At 41.0% G+C, this 19,263-nt stretch overlaps 1 protein-coding gene across 2 annotated transcripts in view; it reads right to left on the bottom strand.

Annotated features, from left to right (window-relative positions):
* Nucleotides 1–14,344, bottom strand: part of BLTP1 (bridge-like lipid transfer protein family member 1) — a gene marked incomplete at both ends in the record, with an annotated part of 166,205 nt that extends 151,861 nt beyond the window's left edge. For both annotated transcript variants that reach the window (XM_080697986.1, XM_080697987.1), the window contains 7 exons: nucleotides 953–1,146; nucleotides 1,563–1,644; nucleotides 6,056–6,242; nucleotides 6,863–6,927; nucleotides 8,405–8,483; nucleotides 9,753–9,869; nucleotides 14,248–14,344. In XM_080697986.1, the coding sequence (XP_080554112.1) occupies nucleotides 953–1,146; nucleotides 1,563–1,644; nucleotides 6,056–6,242; nucleotides 6,863–6,927; nucleotides 8,405–8,483; nucleotides 9,753–9,869; nucleotides 14,248–14,344 (821 nt within the window). The remainder of the gene's footprint in view (nucleotides 1–952; nucleotides 1,147–1,562; nucleotides 1,645–6,055; nucleotides 6,243–6,862; nucleotides 6,928–8,404; nucleotides 8,484–9,752; nucleotides 9,870–14,247) is intronic.
* Between the last annotated feature and the right edge of the window lie 4,919 nt (nucleotides 14,345–19,263).

Raw genomic sequence — 19,263 nt, 5'->3', positions numbered from 1 at the left:
GAGGGAGGGAGGGAGGGAAAAAACAAAAAGCAAAGATCAAGAGAGCCATCATCCACTCATGAACGAGTGGCCTGGAGTCAGAAAGGAGTTGTGCATCTGCTGTTCCTTGTGGGTCCCAATCAACTCTTCCGAAAGCAACTCACCACTCCAAGGAGAATCTAGTGTCATTATTCTTATAACATATCTGCTAAATACAAGCGGCCATTTCACTGAAAAAATTAAATCTGGAAAGCTAGTTGAAAAACTGTGACTAAAAATAAATGAGTCTTGAAACCATATTACCCTAACTCCACCAATTTTCCAGAGTAATTTTTATTCTATTTTCAACTTCTACTATTTCAAAATAGTACTCCACTATAATGAATCTCTTCAATTTACCACTTATCCATTCCTTCTGGAAAGGAAAATTCATCTACAATGTGTATTTCTTAAAATATAAATATCAGGGATTAATTGCCCAAAGTAAGTTTCCAAAATACAGTGAGGAAGCCAGGCGTGGTGGCGCACGCTTGTCATCCCAGCATTCGGGAGGCTAAGACCAGAGGACCGCGGTTCAAGGACAGCCTCAGCTACTTAGTGAGGCCCTCTGCAACTCAGTGAGACCCGGTTTCAAAATAAAGAATTAAAAAATAGGGCAGGGGGTGTAGCTCGGAGGTCAAATGCCCCTGGGTTCCATCCCCAGACCCGCAAAAAAAAAAAAAAAAAAAAAAAAAAATACAGTGAGAAGAAAGGATTAAAAAAGTATAGTTATAATCATACAGAAATATATTTGAGTGTATACTTTATCATTGGATTGCATATCCATTAATACCATAAAATGAGACTGTTAACGCCTTTAAAAGTCTATGAAATATATCTAAGTATTAATAACTAATGCCAAACAAAAAAAAAAGACATTAAGGTTCTAGCTAATATCCTATTAGCTAAGAGAAGTTATTAAAGGTTTTCTTACTCATCGTTCTGAAGACCAACGTATCGTGGACTAGGAACAAGCATGACTCGCACGTTTTCCAGCTTTCCTTTCACGATGTGCATGAACTGGTCGAGGTGACTGGAAGGCGGCTTTGTCGTGTAAGTCAGGAAAGCATCATCAAAGTTGATGCACAGAGTGTGAGGCTGGTAATGATTCCCGAAGGCCAGACGTCCCTAGAGAGGATAAGAGACACCGCGTGCGTGCCACTCTGGACACGTTCTTCCCTGAAGCTGACCTACCAGTAAATAGATTCTTTCCTAAGCTGACCTAAGAGCAAACCTAACAGAAAAATAGCTATTTCAAACAACTAGATTTCACTTTAGCACACTAGGCTACTTAAATTATTCCACTCGCCAGTTTAAGGAAATTTAAAGTGAAGTTCAAAGCAATTTAAACACTTGTGAATATAGCCTCTAAAGTCTACTGAAATAACCCTAAAACAGTATTAGTGTTTAATAATTCTTACAAGATTTATAGAAATAGGAACCAAAAAACTCCATAAAATTATTTTTCTTACATGAAAACTACATTTGCAAGAATAAAAGTTCTACATTTTAATGAAGTAAACATCTTAGTGACGAGTACTTACTGTGCTCACGTTGACCTTTATGACTGGGATAAGCGATCTCCAGGAAGATGCGGGGTCTTGAGATTCTGTTTTTACTTTAACTCTAACAAGAAAAGATAAAACTGACCTAAGGAAAGCTTAAGTGCCCAAGGATACAGACAACTTCCTTACTCGTCCAGCTGTACATTTCACTCATCTAATGACTACTCCCGTAAACAACAATGATCACGCAAGAAAATACGAATATCCCTAGAAAGGCCTCTTGGAACGCACTTTTTAAGTTTCGAGATTTACACGCTATAATGACAAAACTATGCTGATAAAATATCAAGCCTTGTTGACAAAGCTATAACTAAAATAATATGCTCTCCTTGTTTGTACTATACCCATTACATAGCCATATCGTAAGACAGCCAAAGCTATAACTAAGTTGAATGATCAAGATATGGCACTGTCAGAAACAATCCAGCCAATTTTCTTCCTTCCTACTCAGCACAATAATTGCTCCTTTATAAAAATGAAAGGCCAAGAGTAAGACAGTCATTCATTTGCAAACTTTAGAAGCAAAAACTTATGGGACAGGAGGGACTGTAGACAGAAACCATAGATGAGCAAGTAAGGCGACTTACCCAAGGGAAATGGGAGGGGCAAGAGGGAAATACCCTAAAGTACATGATGTACATTCACAAACACACCAAAGTCAATTACTAAGCCAAACATGAGGAGGGAGGGGAGGGAATGGGGCGGGAATCGGGGAAGGGCTAAATGAGTGACGTGTGCACGGATGCCTCCGCATTAAGATGCATGACTACAATGCACCAACTAAAAAAAGGAACAACAATGTCACAGCAACTCCTGCAGTCCAGATGCAAGGCTGGGGCATGCCTCTTGGATTACCACAGGAGTCCTGGTGAGTGCCCAGGCCAGCTCCCCAGGCACACCTCCCCACCCCAACCTCTTTACTAAGCTGCCCTGACTTAGTGCAATCACTATTAGAGTCGAAATTTGGATTCTTTTTGTAGAATAGCTAAACTTAGCTTAGGAACCCGATTCCACCCACCTCTCAGAGTTTCTCTGCTGCAACCCCATTGGTCACCTCTTCCCTGGACCCTGAGGACACCTTCCAGCTGACCCCACCTCCGCCTTTCACCCTCCAATCACGTTAAGGCACTGCTGGGGGAGGGATGCCAATCTGCCATCACCTGCCCCCACCTGGCCCCCGCCCACAGGTGGGCAGTGTGGCTTGGTCCTCGCTCCCTGCCTTGCTCACACCCCTCGGATCCCAGTCCTCTGGTCCCTCTAGGGCTGTCTGGAGAACTCTCTAGCACCCCTGCACTGTGACTGCTCACCTCCTACCTACTGCTCACAGCAGGCTGAGTTCCCTGAGGAGAGGAGACTTGCGTTTTCAGCCCTCAGCCCTCAATTCAGCGTGGCACATAATAATTAGTAGCCACTACATATTTACTGAGGAGCTGGTGTTTCCATCACTCACTTTAAGAAGCCGCCCACTGCGTGAGGAGGGAGGAAGGGGAGCTGACATAACGGGTGAGTAACAAAGACTTTCCAATGGTATGGGTGATCTGAGTGAGAGCCACAGGTCCTGTTTCTTAAACTCTAAAGTTTATTCAAGAGGTTTTATGTAAAACTGTATGATTTCTAAAAATTAAAATCATTACAATTTTAGCTCATTCAGTCTTACATTTAAACTAAAGGTTCTTCTTTCATTTATATTTTCCCTTTATACCTAAAAAGTATTAAATATATTCTCATTTTTCCAGAAAGGGCATATAACGAATTGTTCCATCTAATAATGAATTGCTAATTTATGTATGGCTTCTTTTGTAGGACTTGCACTATAATATCTTATGCCTGCTTTGAACATTATTTAAGATTCTTAGCAATACTCCACATGTATTTACATGCCAGCATTCCATATCTTAGACAGAGGTGTCCTTCCTGGGCAAGACTGCCTGAGCGACCTTTGGTGGCATTCCTCACCTCAACTCCTTTCTCCATCAGCAGCAAGGCGGAGGCGCACACTCCTAGGAAGACACACAGACCCACTCACTTCCTTAGTGACCAAGCCTTGAGTATTTCGACGCCTTCGTTTTTCTGCAATCACTGGGCAGGGCATGGGAGGGAATCTCAAGCGACCCACCAGCCGCAGTGCTGCCGCACTCCCAAGCCTTTTCACTCACGCACTCTTCCCTGTCACTCTACAGAAGGACAGTGAGCTAGGACTCAAATATAATTTCCTTCTCTTATAACGAGCTTTTCTCTGAGTTCTACAGAAAAAGGACAGCATTACTTTGTGACTGCTTTCTTAAACTTTCTGTGGTTTTCTGAAAGTCATTCTTTGATCTGTCTGCTCTTGTTCCGTCTCCTGCCCTGTCAACAATATGCATGAACAAAGATATGCCACACTGCACCTTCTTTTTAGGGCAAACAGAGCTTATTTTATATGCCCTTGTATAGTTCTCTCAATTAATTTTTATTGTATATATTTAAGATGTACAATGATGTTTTTATATAAAGAGTTAAATTATAAGTACAGAAAAGTAAATTAACATACCTATCACTGTTCCAAGTTAACTTTTTTGGTAGTAAGATTACCTAACTCTCTTGTGGCAAATTTTCAGTATACAACGTAGTATATTATCAGCTATAGTCCTCAGGCCACAAATTAATTCTTTAGACTTAATTGCCCTGTACCTGCTTTACCCTTTGGCCTACATATTTCCATACTGCATCATTTTTAAGCATGAAATTCAGCCATCAAGGTCAGAATGATTAAACTTGATAATCTCGTGGTGAATGCTATTTAGCCACTAAAGAGTACTACAAAACGTTGTCAATCACCGGGCGTGGTGACACACGCTTGTAATCCCCACGCTTAGGCGGTGGAGACAGGAGGATTGCGCAGGTGCTAAGCCAGCCGCACTGGCTTAGGAGACCCTGTTTCCAAATAAAAAATATTTTAAAAAAACAGGTCTGGGAGTGTAGCCCAAAGAAGGGTTTCCAGGAACCCCAGTGCCACCAAAAAAAAGTCAATCAAAATGTTTATGCTACAATTTCAAGTTCCAAAGGAAATCATGCACAACTAGCACTGCTGCAACTTCCTCAAGACATGTGCCAGAAAGAAAAGGTGGAGCCCTCCGCTCAGGAGGTCCCCGCCTAACTGACATGACAGCGGGGCCTTGCCTGGCTCTGTTCACCACAGGTGCACGCCCAACTCCAGAGCTCCGCGCCTTCCCTAGGAGGGGCGCCTGCTCTTCCTTGGTGCCCTTCCTGCCTCCTCCCACCACTGCAGACAAGCCTCTAGAGGACGCCACCCTTCTTCTAGGCATCGCTTACAAAGCCGTTCTTCGGTACGCAGGGCAGATTGGTTCCAGGACCCTTGAGGACACAAGAACCCATGGGTGTGCAAGTTCCCTACATAAAATGACATGTATTTGTATATAACATATGCACATCCTCCTGTATGCTCTAAATCATCCCTAGAGTATTTACAGTGCCTGATGCAATGTAAATGGCAGGCAAATAGTGGTCTTACTGTATTAAAGTCTACGTGTTCAGTACAGACAATACTTTTTCTGAATATTTTGAATATGCAGTTGGTTCAACCTACGGATGTAGAAACAGAAGCGACTGAGCACCAACTACACCTCCCAGTCCTCCTGCTCCTGGGGCCAAACGCTGGCCACTAGCCCTGTGTATCTACCATTGGTATGACTATCTTTGGCTTGTTATTTCACACCAGGGGACGGCAGCCATTTTCTGTAAAGGACCAGAGAAAATATTGTATCTTTAAGGCCCATATGATCTCTGTCCCAACCAGTCAACTCTAACTAAAGCACAAAGGCAGCCACAGACAACACAATCATGAATGGATGGGACTATGCGCTGATAAAACTTTATTTGCAAAACAGTCCATAGAGCTAAGTTCGTTGGTCCTACTGTTAAAATAAATAATAATAATTGAGATGGGGCGGTCCTCACTATGTTTCCCAGGCTACAGAATGATTCTCCTGCCTCAATTCCTCCACTAGTGTGGATTACAGGCAAGTTACCATGTCCAGCCAGAATATTATAAAGTATTGTTGGACCTATAGATATATAATGATCTTGAAAATATGCTGCAGAATAAAATTTTTACAGTACTAGACACACTATATGAGGCCACATATGATTTCTACACATTAATAAAACAAAACTAAATACTGTACATGCTACTTGAATATGGATATGCGGTATATATTAATGTGCATATACTCAAAGGATAAGAAACAAGTTTTTAATATGGAGGCAAGTAGGAATGATCAGCAGGAGAGTAGAACTGCTTTTACATTAAATAATTCTGTACTACTTTAATATTTAAGAGTATATAATTATTTCTATAAATAAAAGTTTTAATTTACAAAGAGGACTAGACTACTTAAACAATGTCAGTGATACTCTAATAGAGGCAAAGGTCTGAGTGCAGGAGAGTACTAAAATTCATGATGATGCCGAACCTTTCCATCTTGGACTGGGCCCTGGTTCTTCCATGTCCCCGGGTTTTATCGCCATCTTTCTTGGGTGGAATTATTGTTGGCTCCAAACCAAACAACTCTTGAAGGTGTCCGTAAAGATCCGAACGATTGTAGACATGAAACTCAAAGTCGTTAACTGTGATGTATAACCTGGTTTCTGCCTTTGGATCTATAGATACCAGTTACAAAAATATTAGTCAATTTTTTAAGAATTTAGTCAAAATTTTGTCAAATATTTTTCATAGTTCAACTCAAACGACTTTTAAATAATAGAATTCTGTTACATAATGATGCATATTAAAATACAAGATGCTGGCAAAGGAAGAATAAAGGCTGGTGGTGCTCCCGTTAGGCAGGCACCACCACGCCTGGCTGCTGTCTCTTTTTGAAGCCTTTGGTAGTTACTATAGAGTAGGGTTAGGGGCAGAGACAGGAGCACTTCCAGCACTAGAGAGGATATGGAGACAAAAGCTACAGTCTGATGATGAGCGCAAACACAAGGCCGACAGCAGCACTGCCTCTCCTGTTCATCCCACCAATGCCGGCGTCATGAGGCTGTGCTGGCCAGAGGCGTGGCCAGAGACCGCAGCACAGCGGGCCACCCTGAGCGCACGACAGGCGCACAGGAACTTAAGCAGGCACCAGGAAAGCAACCGAAGGACTCTCAGCCAAGCGGAGAGCAAACCAGCCCTCAACGAGCCTTTAGAAGAGGTGGGGCATTTTGATAAACATGAACAAACATTCTGATCTGACTAAACATTTTAAACACAGGAAAAAATGAAAACTTACCATGTTGCTTCTGCTTTGGGTTATACATTTTCCACCACCGAAAAATGATAAATCCATCTTGAATTCTAAACAAAGTAGTTTACAAAAATGAAAACTTAAATAACAACTTAATTATCAATTAAACAACTGATAATGAATAAAGAAAAAGAGAAAACTGTGAATAGGACAACTGGCATACATAAATGCACATCTTTTACAAAATGTAGAGTTAGAAGGTATAACATTTTACAACCTTCCAGTAAAAAAAGCAAAATAGATTCTTGTATACCTCCAAATTAGGGAAGAAATTTTAAAATTTATTTTTAAATTGACAAGCAAAAAAATATCACATGCCATGTTGTTTTGAAATATCATATTCTTCTAATTACGTAAAATGTAATCTTACATTACATGTAACAGAAAAATGAAGTTGTAGAGAAATGCTTCCATTTTAAATAATATTTTAAGTATAAAAATTACATAAAAATAAGCTAAATCTTAGAGGGGATGTTAGCACACTAGGGGAAAAGAAACGTAAAAAGGTACTCCTTCATTTCTGTAAATGATCTGTCATGTCACACCCCCAAAAGATGCACTGAAAACCTGTTTTCTTTTACTTCTGATTTGTAAATAATTTTAGACTGGCATAGAAATTGCCTCCTACAGTTTTAAGTATGAGCATTGCCAAATAATAGCAACTCTCAACTAATTTGAGATCACCCCCTCTTTGGTACCCCAGGAATGATTTACCTCTGAGCTACACCCCCAGCCCTATTTTTGTTTTCTCAAACAGAGTTTCACTAAGTTGCCGAGGCTGGCCTTGAACCTGTGATCCTCTTGTCTCAGTCTCCCAAGTACTGAGAACACAGGTGTGCGCCACTACATGAGGCTTCATGATTATTTTATTTTTAAGTTACAAATTTTAAGGAAACCATAAAAAATAAGTAGGCTTTTTATCAAGGCTTACAGAAGAGGGAACCGCAAACACATTACAATTTCCTATTATAGTCATCTTTGTGTTTCTTCTTAGAATTAGAATTACTAACATACGCTAAATAATTCTATGAACTTACCTCTAATAAGGAGCTACTGGATAAGAGCTTTGATGATGGATGTTGATAATGAATAATCAATAACCCTAAACTTTGTTTTATATGACAAATGACCACCTGAAATTCTACTTCAGAAATAATCGGATAGTATTAATGGTTCAATTTTTCATATAGAAATAAATTGTTCATTTTCATAAACTGCTTGAAAAAAATTTTGCCCATCTAAGCCTTAACAATTTTAATCCAGTAATAACAACATTTTAAAACATCAATTCACCACATATGATTTGCTGAAAATAATGTTTTTTAATGTGATCTCAGTATGTTCTCCAAGCTGGTCTCAAAACCCCTGCCTCCACCTCCCAAGTAGTTGAGACTACAAGGCATCACAACACCCAGCTCAAGAGTGATTCTGACTTATTTGAACAATCAAGTCACATTAAATAAAACATAATCAGAATATTTTTACTACATTTCGTATCTGTTTGAATCCTTTTTTAAATTCTGTTACCTAATAGACATGTCTTCTGTAATGTAATAGATTTCACGAACCATGACTTTTCCAGAAAGTACAGAGAAAGAGAAAGAACCTGTTGTAGGAGGAAAAAATAACAGCAATTAATGTAATTATTGTAACAGATAATCGAGCACTTAACGCTTACAATAATCTTAGCATTCAAATTTATCCAATAATCTCTTCCCACTCCCTTCCCAATATCCTTATAGTCTTGCAAAGTGTGCATCACTCTTTTCACCAAAATAAGGCAGTGTTTTATGTATCATCACTAAGGACTGCGCTGCTAAGCAACCACAGGAGGACATTAGCTTGAGCAGGAGCTCCCTGTGGGCCATTCCCTTAATTATCCTTAGCCACTAAGCAACCCCACAGCACTGACCAACTCACCATTTTCCTCCATTAATTTGGATCACTGCAGGAACCAGTCCTTGTCCCAAATTAACGGAAAATGGTTTGCGAAAAGTTTTACTTTTGTCCAGCCGAGGTATTCAAATGCAGACTTAGAATGATTCTGCCCAGTTATGCCGCCCACCCTTTTGTACTGGTTTAGGGCTTTCCAAAGCACATGGCTTCCTAACACCCTGCCATCTATTGCAAACTCCCCACTGCTAAGTAGAAAGTAAATTAGCAAACAAGACACAAATATAATTTGAGATCTACAAATTATAAGTTACTTTTTAGAAAAGTAACAACCACACTGAACATTTAAAATTTTGTTTGGATGATAAACTTTTTTTAAAGAAGTTTATTTCTAAATTTTATGGTTTGTTTTGCAGTTGTGGAGCTTGAACCCAGGGCCTCATGCATGCAGGACAATCGCTCTACTATACCTCAAGCCTTTTTACTACTACTTTGAGACAGGGTCTTAGTAAGCTGCTAAGGCTGTTCTCTATCTTGCAATCCTTTTGTCTCAACCTCCCGAGTGGCTGGGATTCCAGAGGTGCACCACCACACCAGGTTCCATATTTTATATTTCTCTAAATACTTCAACTACTTTTAAAAAACATCTTGTATAGGCACAAATAAAGGTCTAAAAGTTACTCTACAAATACTGAGAAAGAAGAACGGGGTAAAACACAACCAATGGCAGATCATCTCTAGTCACGGAAAGCTGATGTGTGAGACATCCAGGTAGAGGGCTTGTTCTTAAGCATAGAGTATATAACATACTTTATGCCAAGTAAAACGGAATAGAAAGACAGAGAAGTCCCCACATGGGGTGACATGCTCCAGTTAAAGTCCTCTGACCTGCAGGAAACAACGTTCTAAAATTACTTTTATAAAATATAAATTTATAATATATATCTTATGATCATGTGGGAAAATCACTATTCAAACTCACCAATATGGATATAGCCATGCTTGTATAATCTGTTAAGAACCAGTGTTAAAATAAGACCAACATTCCGAGAATTATAATACGTGAGATAAATAATCCATCCACAGGACAAAATGGTAGCTGTTGGGAGAGAAAAAGCCAGAAATGGTAAGACTTACTTCCATATAATAATCAGTTTTATACCTGGAATTTTAAAAGCAGAGGTTCACTTTTCCTTATCCAACTTTTCTCTGTCTTTTCAGTCATCAGCCAGAAAGACGCAGCTTGCAATCAGATCAATTAAAGCAATTTTTTTTTTATTTACTTTTTTCCGGTACTGGGGATTGAGCCCAGGGGCATTCTACTTCTGAGCTACACCTCCAGTCCTATTTTTTACTCTTTATTTTGAAACAGGGTCTCACTATGTTGTGAAGGCTGGTCTCAAATCCATGATCCTCCTGTCTCAGCCTCCCAGGTAATGGGATTACAAGTGTGCACCACCACTCCTGGCTTGAAGCAATTTTCAAGTATGTCTGCTCTCTTTTTTATGTGTATGTGTTTCTTTTTAAACTACTTCGTACTGTTGTAGTTACTCGACACACACAATGATATTCTGGGAAAAATCTGTACTTTTGAATACTCACACAAACATCTACCTCATACCTAATTTCATTCCCAAGCTATTTCCCAAAACAAGTTATAGCCACCTGAAAAAAAAAAAAAAAAAACTTAAGATTTTTTAAATCAGAGAAAAGACATTTTTTGTCAACAATCCCAACTTTTAAAAAATAACAGAAAAGTAGGGATTATAACCTAAAGGCATCTTCAACGTCCATCTTACACTGGATATTTTGTTGTAATTGATGACAGTAACCTACTTTGATAAATACCACTAAATATGCTACAGTGAGTAAGTACACCTGATTTCTCATGAAAACCTTATAAAATCTATAAAATGTGTAGTCCCCAAAATATCTAGTCTGTGAATACACAAAAATCAATACAGTTTTATTTTTGCTTTTCTGGCACTAAGGACTGAACCCAGAGGCATCCTACCTCTAAGCTCCATCTATGCAGCCCAATTTTATTTCTTATTTGGAAACAGGGTCTCATGAGATAGCTGCCGAGGCTCGCTTTCAACCTGTCACCCTCCTGTCCAAGCCTCCCAAGTACTGGGATTATTTGAGTGTGTACGATCACACCTGGCTTAAACACTATTTTAATAACAAATTATCCTTTACTTGGTCTCTTTTAAAGTATGCGTGACTACTTTCCAAAATAGGAAAAAGTAGTGCAAAGCAATTTAACATATGTAGCCTTAGTAGTATCATATTAAGTACTTTACAAAAAATGGTGAACTAAACAAAGTAGCCACCGAGAATCATAATAAATGTGACACTGTCAGCATAGCTTACACTGATGGTAACAGCCTTGTATAGCAAGTACTGCATTTTTCCTATAAAATTCTAGGAAAATGCTTTTGAAGTTATTTTGATGCTATGTCATTGGGTTTTACCTTTAAAGTTATTTTATACAAATTTTTACTGTAAGTTACTGTTTCAATAGCAGGTTGTTAGGGGCCCTTCAGAAAGGCAGAAGGCACTCACTGATAAAGTATGCTTTTAAATAATTAAACATCCCAGGAATCGTGGCCTGATCTTCAATGCAACAGCCCTCCATCCAGCCCCTCTCTTTTAGGTTTACTGCTGCTTGTAATTCCACAGCAAAACGCAGCTCAGGGGATGGGGACACATGGGCACCGCCCTTGGCGCTCGCCCGCTCCCAGCCACAGCGCCCACACTGAGGGTGGCACTGACGGCATATGTGCACGGTGCCAACTGAGGCGCTCCCTTTGCCACGCACAGAACACGCAGGTCACGTTCACCTCACCCCTTCAATATCATAAGGCCACAGGTAAGACACAGGGGTAAAAGTCACTCAGTGTTTTCCTGCTGGTTGCTACTGCTTTTTTTTTTTTTTTTCCTTAAAGAAAGGAGCTGCATAAATTAAAATATTGTCAGAAATTCTTAGTGACAGGAAAGAGGGCAGATGTGCATAGGAAGCTTTCTGCCCTCCATTAAACTAGGAGGCACCCATCCTCCAGTGCTGCGCTCCAAGTTGCATTTCACACGAGCACTTGGGATTTCACTACTCTTTTAACTCTCACTCAGAACTGACGATAGTTTCGTCTCCTCAAATGGAAGACAGGGCCCTTGAGGTTTCAATGGTGGCGAGCCCTACCTAGTAATCCTGGAGCACTCCAACCCTCTGTAGGCAGGCACCACTACAGATGCAGGCCTCACCGTGGCGTCCCGAAGCAGAAGGGCAGTGTGAACCCCTCAGTCACCTAACACCCACAAGCCTGACTGCCACTGGGAGAAGAAAGAATAAAAGCTCCCACCAGGCTGCTCCAGCCAGGGCAGAACACGCAAAGCGCCTGTCGTACCTGACACACACCGATGACATTCAGCAAAAGTCACCTTCCCCTTCCTTTCTTTCCCCCCTCCTATTTTCTTCTCTTTATTTCCAGTTCCTATGCCAAAATTCAGATCAAATATTTTCTTCATCACACGTGCTGGGCTCAACGTCTCTGTAATCTCTCCTCCCCTGGTATTATTCTTGTATTCCTTTGTAGTCAGCTATTCATTCACACACTCTGCACCTTCCTCTCTCTCCTCTCCTGCACTTAATCCTACATACGTCTGAACTATTTCAATATACCTAGAAAATTTCTAGGATATCATACAAAAAATTATAAATAGCAGAGCCCACTGCCAAGTGCCAAGGAGAACACAGATTAAAGCATTAATTAGCCTGCCGAGGGGTGAGACCAGTGCCGGGGCCAGCGAGGCTGGGATCAGAGCCTGCCGTGAAGCAAGGGTGGTGCCGGGGCCTCGGAGGCCGGGATCGGAGCCCACCGAGGGGTTAGGCCAGTGCCGGGGCCAGCGAGGACGGGATCGGAGCCTGCCGTGAAGCAAGGCTGGTGCTGGGGCCTCCGAGGCCGGGATCGGAGCCTGCCGTGAGCAAGGCCGGTGCTGGGGCCTCTGAGGCTGGGATTGGAGCCTGCCGAGGGGTGGGGCCAGCGAGGCCAAGTTCGGGGCTTGCCATGAGGCAAGGCCGGTGCTGGAGCCAGCGAGACCGGGATCAGAGTCTGCCGGGTGGCCAGGCCAGCGCCGAGGCCTTCAGGAGTGGGATTGGAACTTACAATGCGGCATACACAGAGAAATATCACAGAAAATAAAAAAGCAGATGCTTTCTCTAATATGCAAAAACTAGGAAGAAATGGGTAATAGGAGATCATCTAGTTGAAGAAAGGGCCCTATGAAGGAGCAATTAAGGTGACCAATCAGAGAAGATGGGATAGGGGAAGATGGAATCTCTTTAAAACACATGATGTACATAAACAAAAATATCAAAGTTAATCACCAAATCAAACATGGGATCCAGGGAAGGGGAGGAAATGGGATGGGGATAGGATAAAGGCTAATTGGATGATGTGTGCTTGTATATCCACTGAGATGTTTGACTACAATGCACCAATAAAAAAAACAAAATATATATATATATATATATATATATATATATATATATATATATATATATATATATAAAATAAAAAAATAAAAACAAATTGCTCCAAAACAAAACAAAAAAAATTAAAGCATTAATTAGGCATACATATTCCATTTCACTACAAAAATTTATAGAAAACTATCTGCTATGAAAATGTATTTTTTTTTTTTTTTTTTTTTTTTTTTGGTGGTGGTACTGGGGATGGAACCCAGGAGCCTTCTACCTCCAGGCTACAACCCCAGACCTATTTTATATTTTATTTGGAAACAGGGTCTCTTAAGCCAGCTGAGGCTGACTTCAAACCCGTGCGATCCTCCTGTCTCAGCCTCCCAAGCGTGGGGATTTTAAGTGCATGCCACCACACTAAGCGGAAATGTATTACTTTTATAATGAGTGTGTGTGTGTGTGTGTGTGTGTGTGTGTGTGTGTGTTGGGGTAGGGGTAAGGAAACTGATCTGAAACAGAAAAAACAAACCAAATGCAATATCTTTTTTCTCTTCTCATCTCCCATAAGATAGAGGTAGCCAAAGTAATAGTGAAGATCATTCCAGAAAATTTTCAATACTGTTTTTTTTTAATATTCAAAAAGAAAGCTAAATTAAAATCTTCTTTACTAGACAGGCGTGGTGGCACATACTTGTAATTTCAGTACATTGGGAGGCTAAGAAAAGGAGGATCACAAGTTCAAGGCCAGCCTCAAAAACTTGTGAGGCCCTCCACAACTTAATGAGACCTTGTTCCAAAATAAAGAATAAAAATATAGGGCTGGGGGTATATCTCAGAAGTAGAATGCCCCATGTTCAATCCCAAAACTAGAAAAAAATACATTAAAAATAAATAAGTGGTACTGTAAATATCCCATGATCAGTTAACCATCACTTAAATCTAGCAGTTACTAACCCATGTACAAAATACCAGAAAGACTAAGAAAATACGTTGTACTTACCAACAAGGAGCCAAACAACATTGGAATTGTGTTCTGTCAGAAAATCTTCTAACTGCGTGATGCTGGGGACAATACTGTCATTCTTCCTTTGAGCCATTACTAAGCTTTCCCAGAAGAGCATCTGAAGGCCTAAAAGAGAGCAGAGGTTGGTAAAAATGCAAAAGAAATCACATAAAGGGAGAAGAGATTAATGTAATATTAAATCAATTAACATTTCAATGATGAAAACACAAAAATGCTAGCCAGGCGTGGTGGTGCACGCTTGTATTCCCAGCATTTGGGAGGTTGAGAGCAGAGGATCATGGTTCGCGGACAGCCTCAGCTACTCAGTAAGGCCCTCTGCAATTCAGTGAGACCCTGTTTCAAACATAAAGAATAAAAAAGAGTGCAAGGGTTGTAGCTTGGAGGTAGAATGTCCCTGGGTTCCATCCCTAGACCCTAGACCCACAAAAAAAAAAAAAAAGAAAACACAAAAATATCAGCAAAATACGTCCACATTTCGTGATTAACCTTAAACTAATAAGAAATATCTATCTTAAGAGTAGGAAAGGAGTAAATGTTGATCATGTACATTTAACAAATTTGTCCAGTCTTTTATCCCAAAAACTGCCAACTAATAACATATTTGTAGAGGCAGATAAAGCCTACCATCTCCACCACCTCAGTAATCCCCACTACTCTAAGGGAATAATCCCCTCGCTGGGACCCGCTCAGCAGCAAGCAGGTCAAGAGCTTAGGACAGCTGGCAGTATGCCGTTAAGTTGGGGCCAGAAGTGTGACAGACGCGCACAGACATGTTTGTGCATGGATAGACTGTGTTCCAGCCCCAGTACCACTCTCACACACATACAAACCAAGATAACAGTAAACATTTTGATAATTCCAAATATAACAAGGATGAAAAAGAATGTCATCACACGCAAACCCTTCACATAACAACAAAGCCACAATTCTTTGTATAAAAGCGATTCATCTATCTTCGTGTCATTACATTAAATTTTTCCATAAAGGAAACTGTTTTTTTTTTTTTTTTGGGGGGGGGTGGGGATGGAACCCAGGGGCATTCGACCTCTGAGCCCTGCCCTATTTTTTATTCTTTATTTTGAAACCGGGTCTCACTGAGTTGCAAAGGGCCTCACTAAGTAGTAGCTGAGGCTGTCTGCGAACTGCGATCCTCCTGTCTCAGCCTCCCGAATGCAGGGATGACAAGCGTGCGCCACCACGCCTGGCACAGGAAACTGCTTTTCCATGAAGGCAGCAACAAGGGGAGGATGCCGAGTCAGCCACGTGGCTCTCCTCCCTCCTGCAGCCCAGCACACTCTCCTTGGCCTTGGAGACTTGCCACTCACTAACACACCATGCCGTGAACAAGATCCTTAAGTCACTTGCAACATCTACAACTAGCGTAAATTCAGCTCTGGCTGGGCCCAGCCTTTGTTTCTGCTCTGACACGACCGCCATGACGATGCGAGGGATATACTTCTGTACCAAGTCATTAGAAGTCTCTCCAAATCTGATGTAGGCTCCTGGACTCTTGTTAGAAGTCTCGCCTTCAATGAGGCAAACACCTTAGCAGTTTTTGCCACTCAGTTCTTGCTCTTCAAGATCACAGCTATGATGGCACGAGACGCGCCCAGATGGGGCGACAGTCCTCGCTGACTTTCCACTGCCACAGCCCTTACTCCCGCCTGACTTCATTTCTGGGCGAGTCACTCAACGTGACCTCCTACTGGCAACATCCACAACAATGATGATGAAGAGGTCAACAATCCAAGATCAGACAAGCACAGGAGAAAGGGCACAGCCAAGAGACTCAGGACCACCAGGCCGCTGCTGGCGCTCCGGGCCACACTGCTCTACTGTACGACTTCTTAACAGTTAAGTAGAAGGAATGCATTCCAACACAGAGGTTCCCAAAGCCAGCGATGCTCTCCTCCACGCAGGGAGGTGGTAACAGCCTTAGGTGCAATGAGGGCACGTTGGATAAAAATAAGGACATAGTAGAAACACCCAGAGGGTGTTGAAGTCATTTTTTTCTGAAAAGTCAGTAAGTTTAGGAGTTTCTCTAAAGTACTGACATAAAGGTTAGCAGAGTGAATAAACCAGTAACAATTATCAACTTTGTCGAGTACACACTACAGTCACAAGGGCCACACCTTCACATGCCAACCAGCGGCTTGTTTATACCAGCAGCACCTGAGCGGGGAGCTCGATGAGCGGAGACATGTGACGAGGGAAAGCCATTGCTTGTTTATACCAGCAGCACCTGAGCGGGGAGCTCGATGAGCGGAGACATGTGACGAGGGAAAGCCATTTGCAGCTCCATCATAAGCTCACGGGGTCCCCCAGCATATGTGGTCCGCAGATGATCAAAACACCTTAATGCAGCATATGAAAGTATTTCAATATTGCCTACCACGAACCCTTACCATGTGTTATTAGTGTAAATTAATTCATTAGGGAATTTTCCTCATTAGCAAGCAGGTCCTACAAATACCTCAAAAAGCCTGAGATTCCTGAAGACAGGAATATTTAGAAGAAGATGGCAGGTAACAAAAGATGAGCTCCCATAACAACTTTAGCCAGGGCCAGCAGCTTTGTGTATATAAACCAAAATTATGCTGGTGTGGTGGCACATGCTTGTAATTCCAGTACTTGAGAGGCTGAGACAGGAGGATTACAAGTTTGAGAATAGGCTCAGCAAGTAATGAAACTCTCACTAACCTACCAAGACCCTGTTTCAAAATAAAAATTAAGAGCCAGGCGTGATGAAGCACTCTTGGAATCCCAGAATTTGGAAGGCTGAGACCAGAGGATCGTGGTTCGAGGACAGCCTCAGCTACTTAGCTAGGCCCTTCACAACTCAGTGAGACCCTGTTTCAAAAATAAAAAGACTAAAAAATAGGGCTGGAAGTGTAGCTTGAAGGTATAATGTCCCTGGTTCCATCCCCAGTATCACACACACAAAAAAAAAAAGATTAAAGAATTAAATAAAGATTAAAAATAGGGTTGGGGGTGTAGCTAAGAGGTAGAATGCCCCTGAATCCCTAGCACCCCCCAACACAAACATACACACACACACACACACAAACACACACACACACACACACACACACACACACACAATTTGATGCCCTATTCTACTCATTTAAGCAACAAAATAGAAAATTATCCTCTAAGGTCAAACAGATTAAGTATAACCCTTGCTACCCAGGAGGAATTATTCCAGGTTCCTTTCAATGCAAAAATTCTATCTATACACAACAATATCATCTGTTAACTAACACCAAAGCCCAACAGAAGTAGGTGGCAAAATGATAAAATCAGAAATAATGAAATCCTCTGGTACCTTGGAAATACAATAGGCTTTAAAGGCCACTTTTGAAATGCTAAGTCTGTTCCACCCCTCTATCTTCTGCTCAGCTGTGTGATAGCTTGAGCAGATTACTGCATACTAGTACTCTGTCTCCAAGCCACAAAATGGCAATCTCTTCTTTGAAGAGATGCTAAAGGTATTAAAAATACAAAGCGAACCTCAAGTTCAATGTCTCACACACAACATATAACAGGGGTAGATAAGCTATTATTATTAATGTTAAAATCAGTTTAACAAAAAGTGAAAGCTAAACAGAAACAACAAAATGAGGGCAGTAAATAATTACTATTATGTGTGCTGTTCCTTACAATTCATTAGAGAGAAAAAAACATATTTAACAGAATTTTATAACCAGAAGCAGCTAGCACAAATGTTGAAGAAAGTATTAAGTTGCTAGGAATAACAGTTCCACAGAGACCAGTGGGCATGACCCTTAGAAGCAAATCAAACACCATACAGTAGAAATATTCAGATATGGAAACGGAGAATTCAAACACTATAAACCAGGATATTAAACAAAGATGCTTGTTAATGTAGTCTACGCCAACAAAAATGATTCTGTGGCAGGGCGTATAGCTCAGTCATAGAACACATGCTTAGTACGTACAAGATCCTGGGTTCAATCACCAGCACCATAAAAAAAATTGCATGTTTTTATGTGCATGTGCATTTATGTTTGTGCTTATACTGTACATATACATGTTGTATGTGAAAGAGTTTCTCATATCTAAGAAGTCATGTCCAACAACAATGCTGCACTTAGCAAACTTCACTTTTACAGCCAGAAATTTATAGTGAGTCACCTAAATATTTTTTAGAGCAAATTTTTTAAAAGACTCTTAAAAAGCTTTAAAAAACTGTGACTCCAAAATTTATATCTGAAGCAACTCAGACCCTACCCAGTGACATCTCCAATCCTCACAGATGCCTCCTAAGTAACAGCCCAAAATGACACTTTCTCCAGTCGTGCGCCTCAACCTACCTCTCTGTGGAGTCACTGGCCCTGGAATCTACTGTTTCCCAGGTCAGATATTAAGAGATTCATTTTAGTCATCTCACAAATATTAATTAGCCCATGATGTCCCATCAGCATATATGAAATGGAAAACTTGGGACTCGTGGTTCTAATTTTAAGCATGAGCGTGAACAGTGGCTAGAAATGACATGGACTTCCCGCTCCTTCCAGCCACGAAGTCTTCTCCACGCTCCCCTCCTTCCATCTCTTGAGCCCACTTCCATCCCTTCCTTCCCATTTGCACCACGTCTGGTTCTCCTTCCTTAGTCAGATGCTTACAGTAGGATTTAACTGCCCCACCAGACCGTCAAGTTCACAACTCTCCAACGCGTGCATCCAGACTGTCGCTTCTCTCACCGTCTCATTCCCCATCATATGCTGCCCAACAAGTTACCCATTTATGTTCTCACATACCTCCTACCATAAAATTTTAAAATTCGGTAACCACCTTTAACATAGAAAACATGAAACTCAAGTCTGTATGCATTGTGGGTTTTCACTGTGCCTTACAGCGCTAACAGAGCCCTACCTCATCAACTAAAACATGCGAGGTTCTTAATACAAGCACACTTACTTGTCTATACTTTTACACATACCAAGAACATCCTTGCATATAAAATTAATC

The sequence above is a fragment of the Muscardinus avellanarius genome (genome assembly GCF_963383645.1).
Source record: "Muscardinus avellanarius genome assembly, chromosome: 6".
Lineage (NCBI taxonomy): Eukaryota > Metazoa > Chordata > Mammalia > Rodentia > Gliridae > Muscardinus > Muscardinus avellanarius.
Note: the sequence above shows the minus strand (reverse complement) of the source record. Positions and strands in the feature narration are given on the sequence as shown.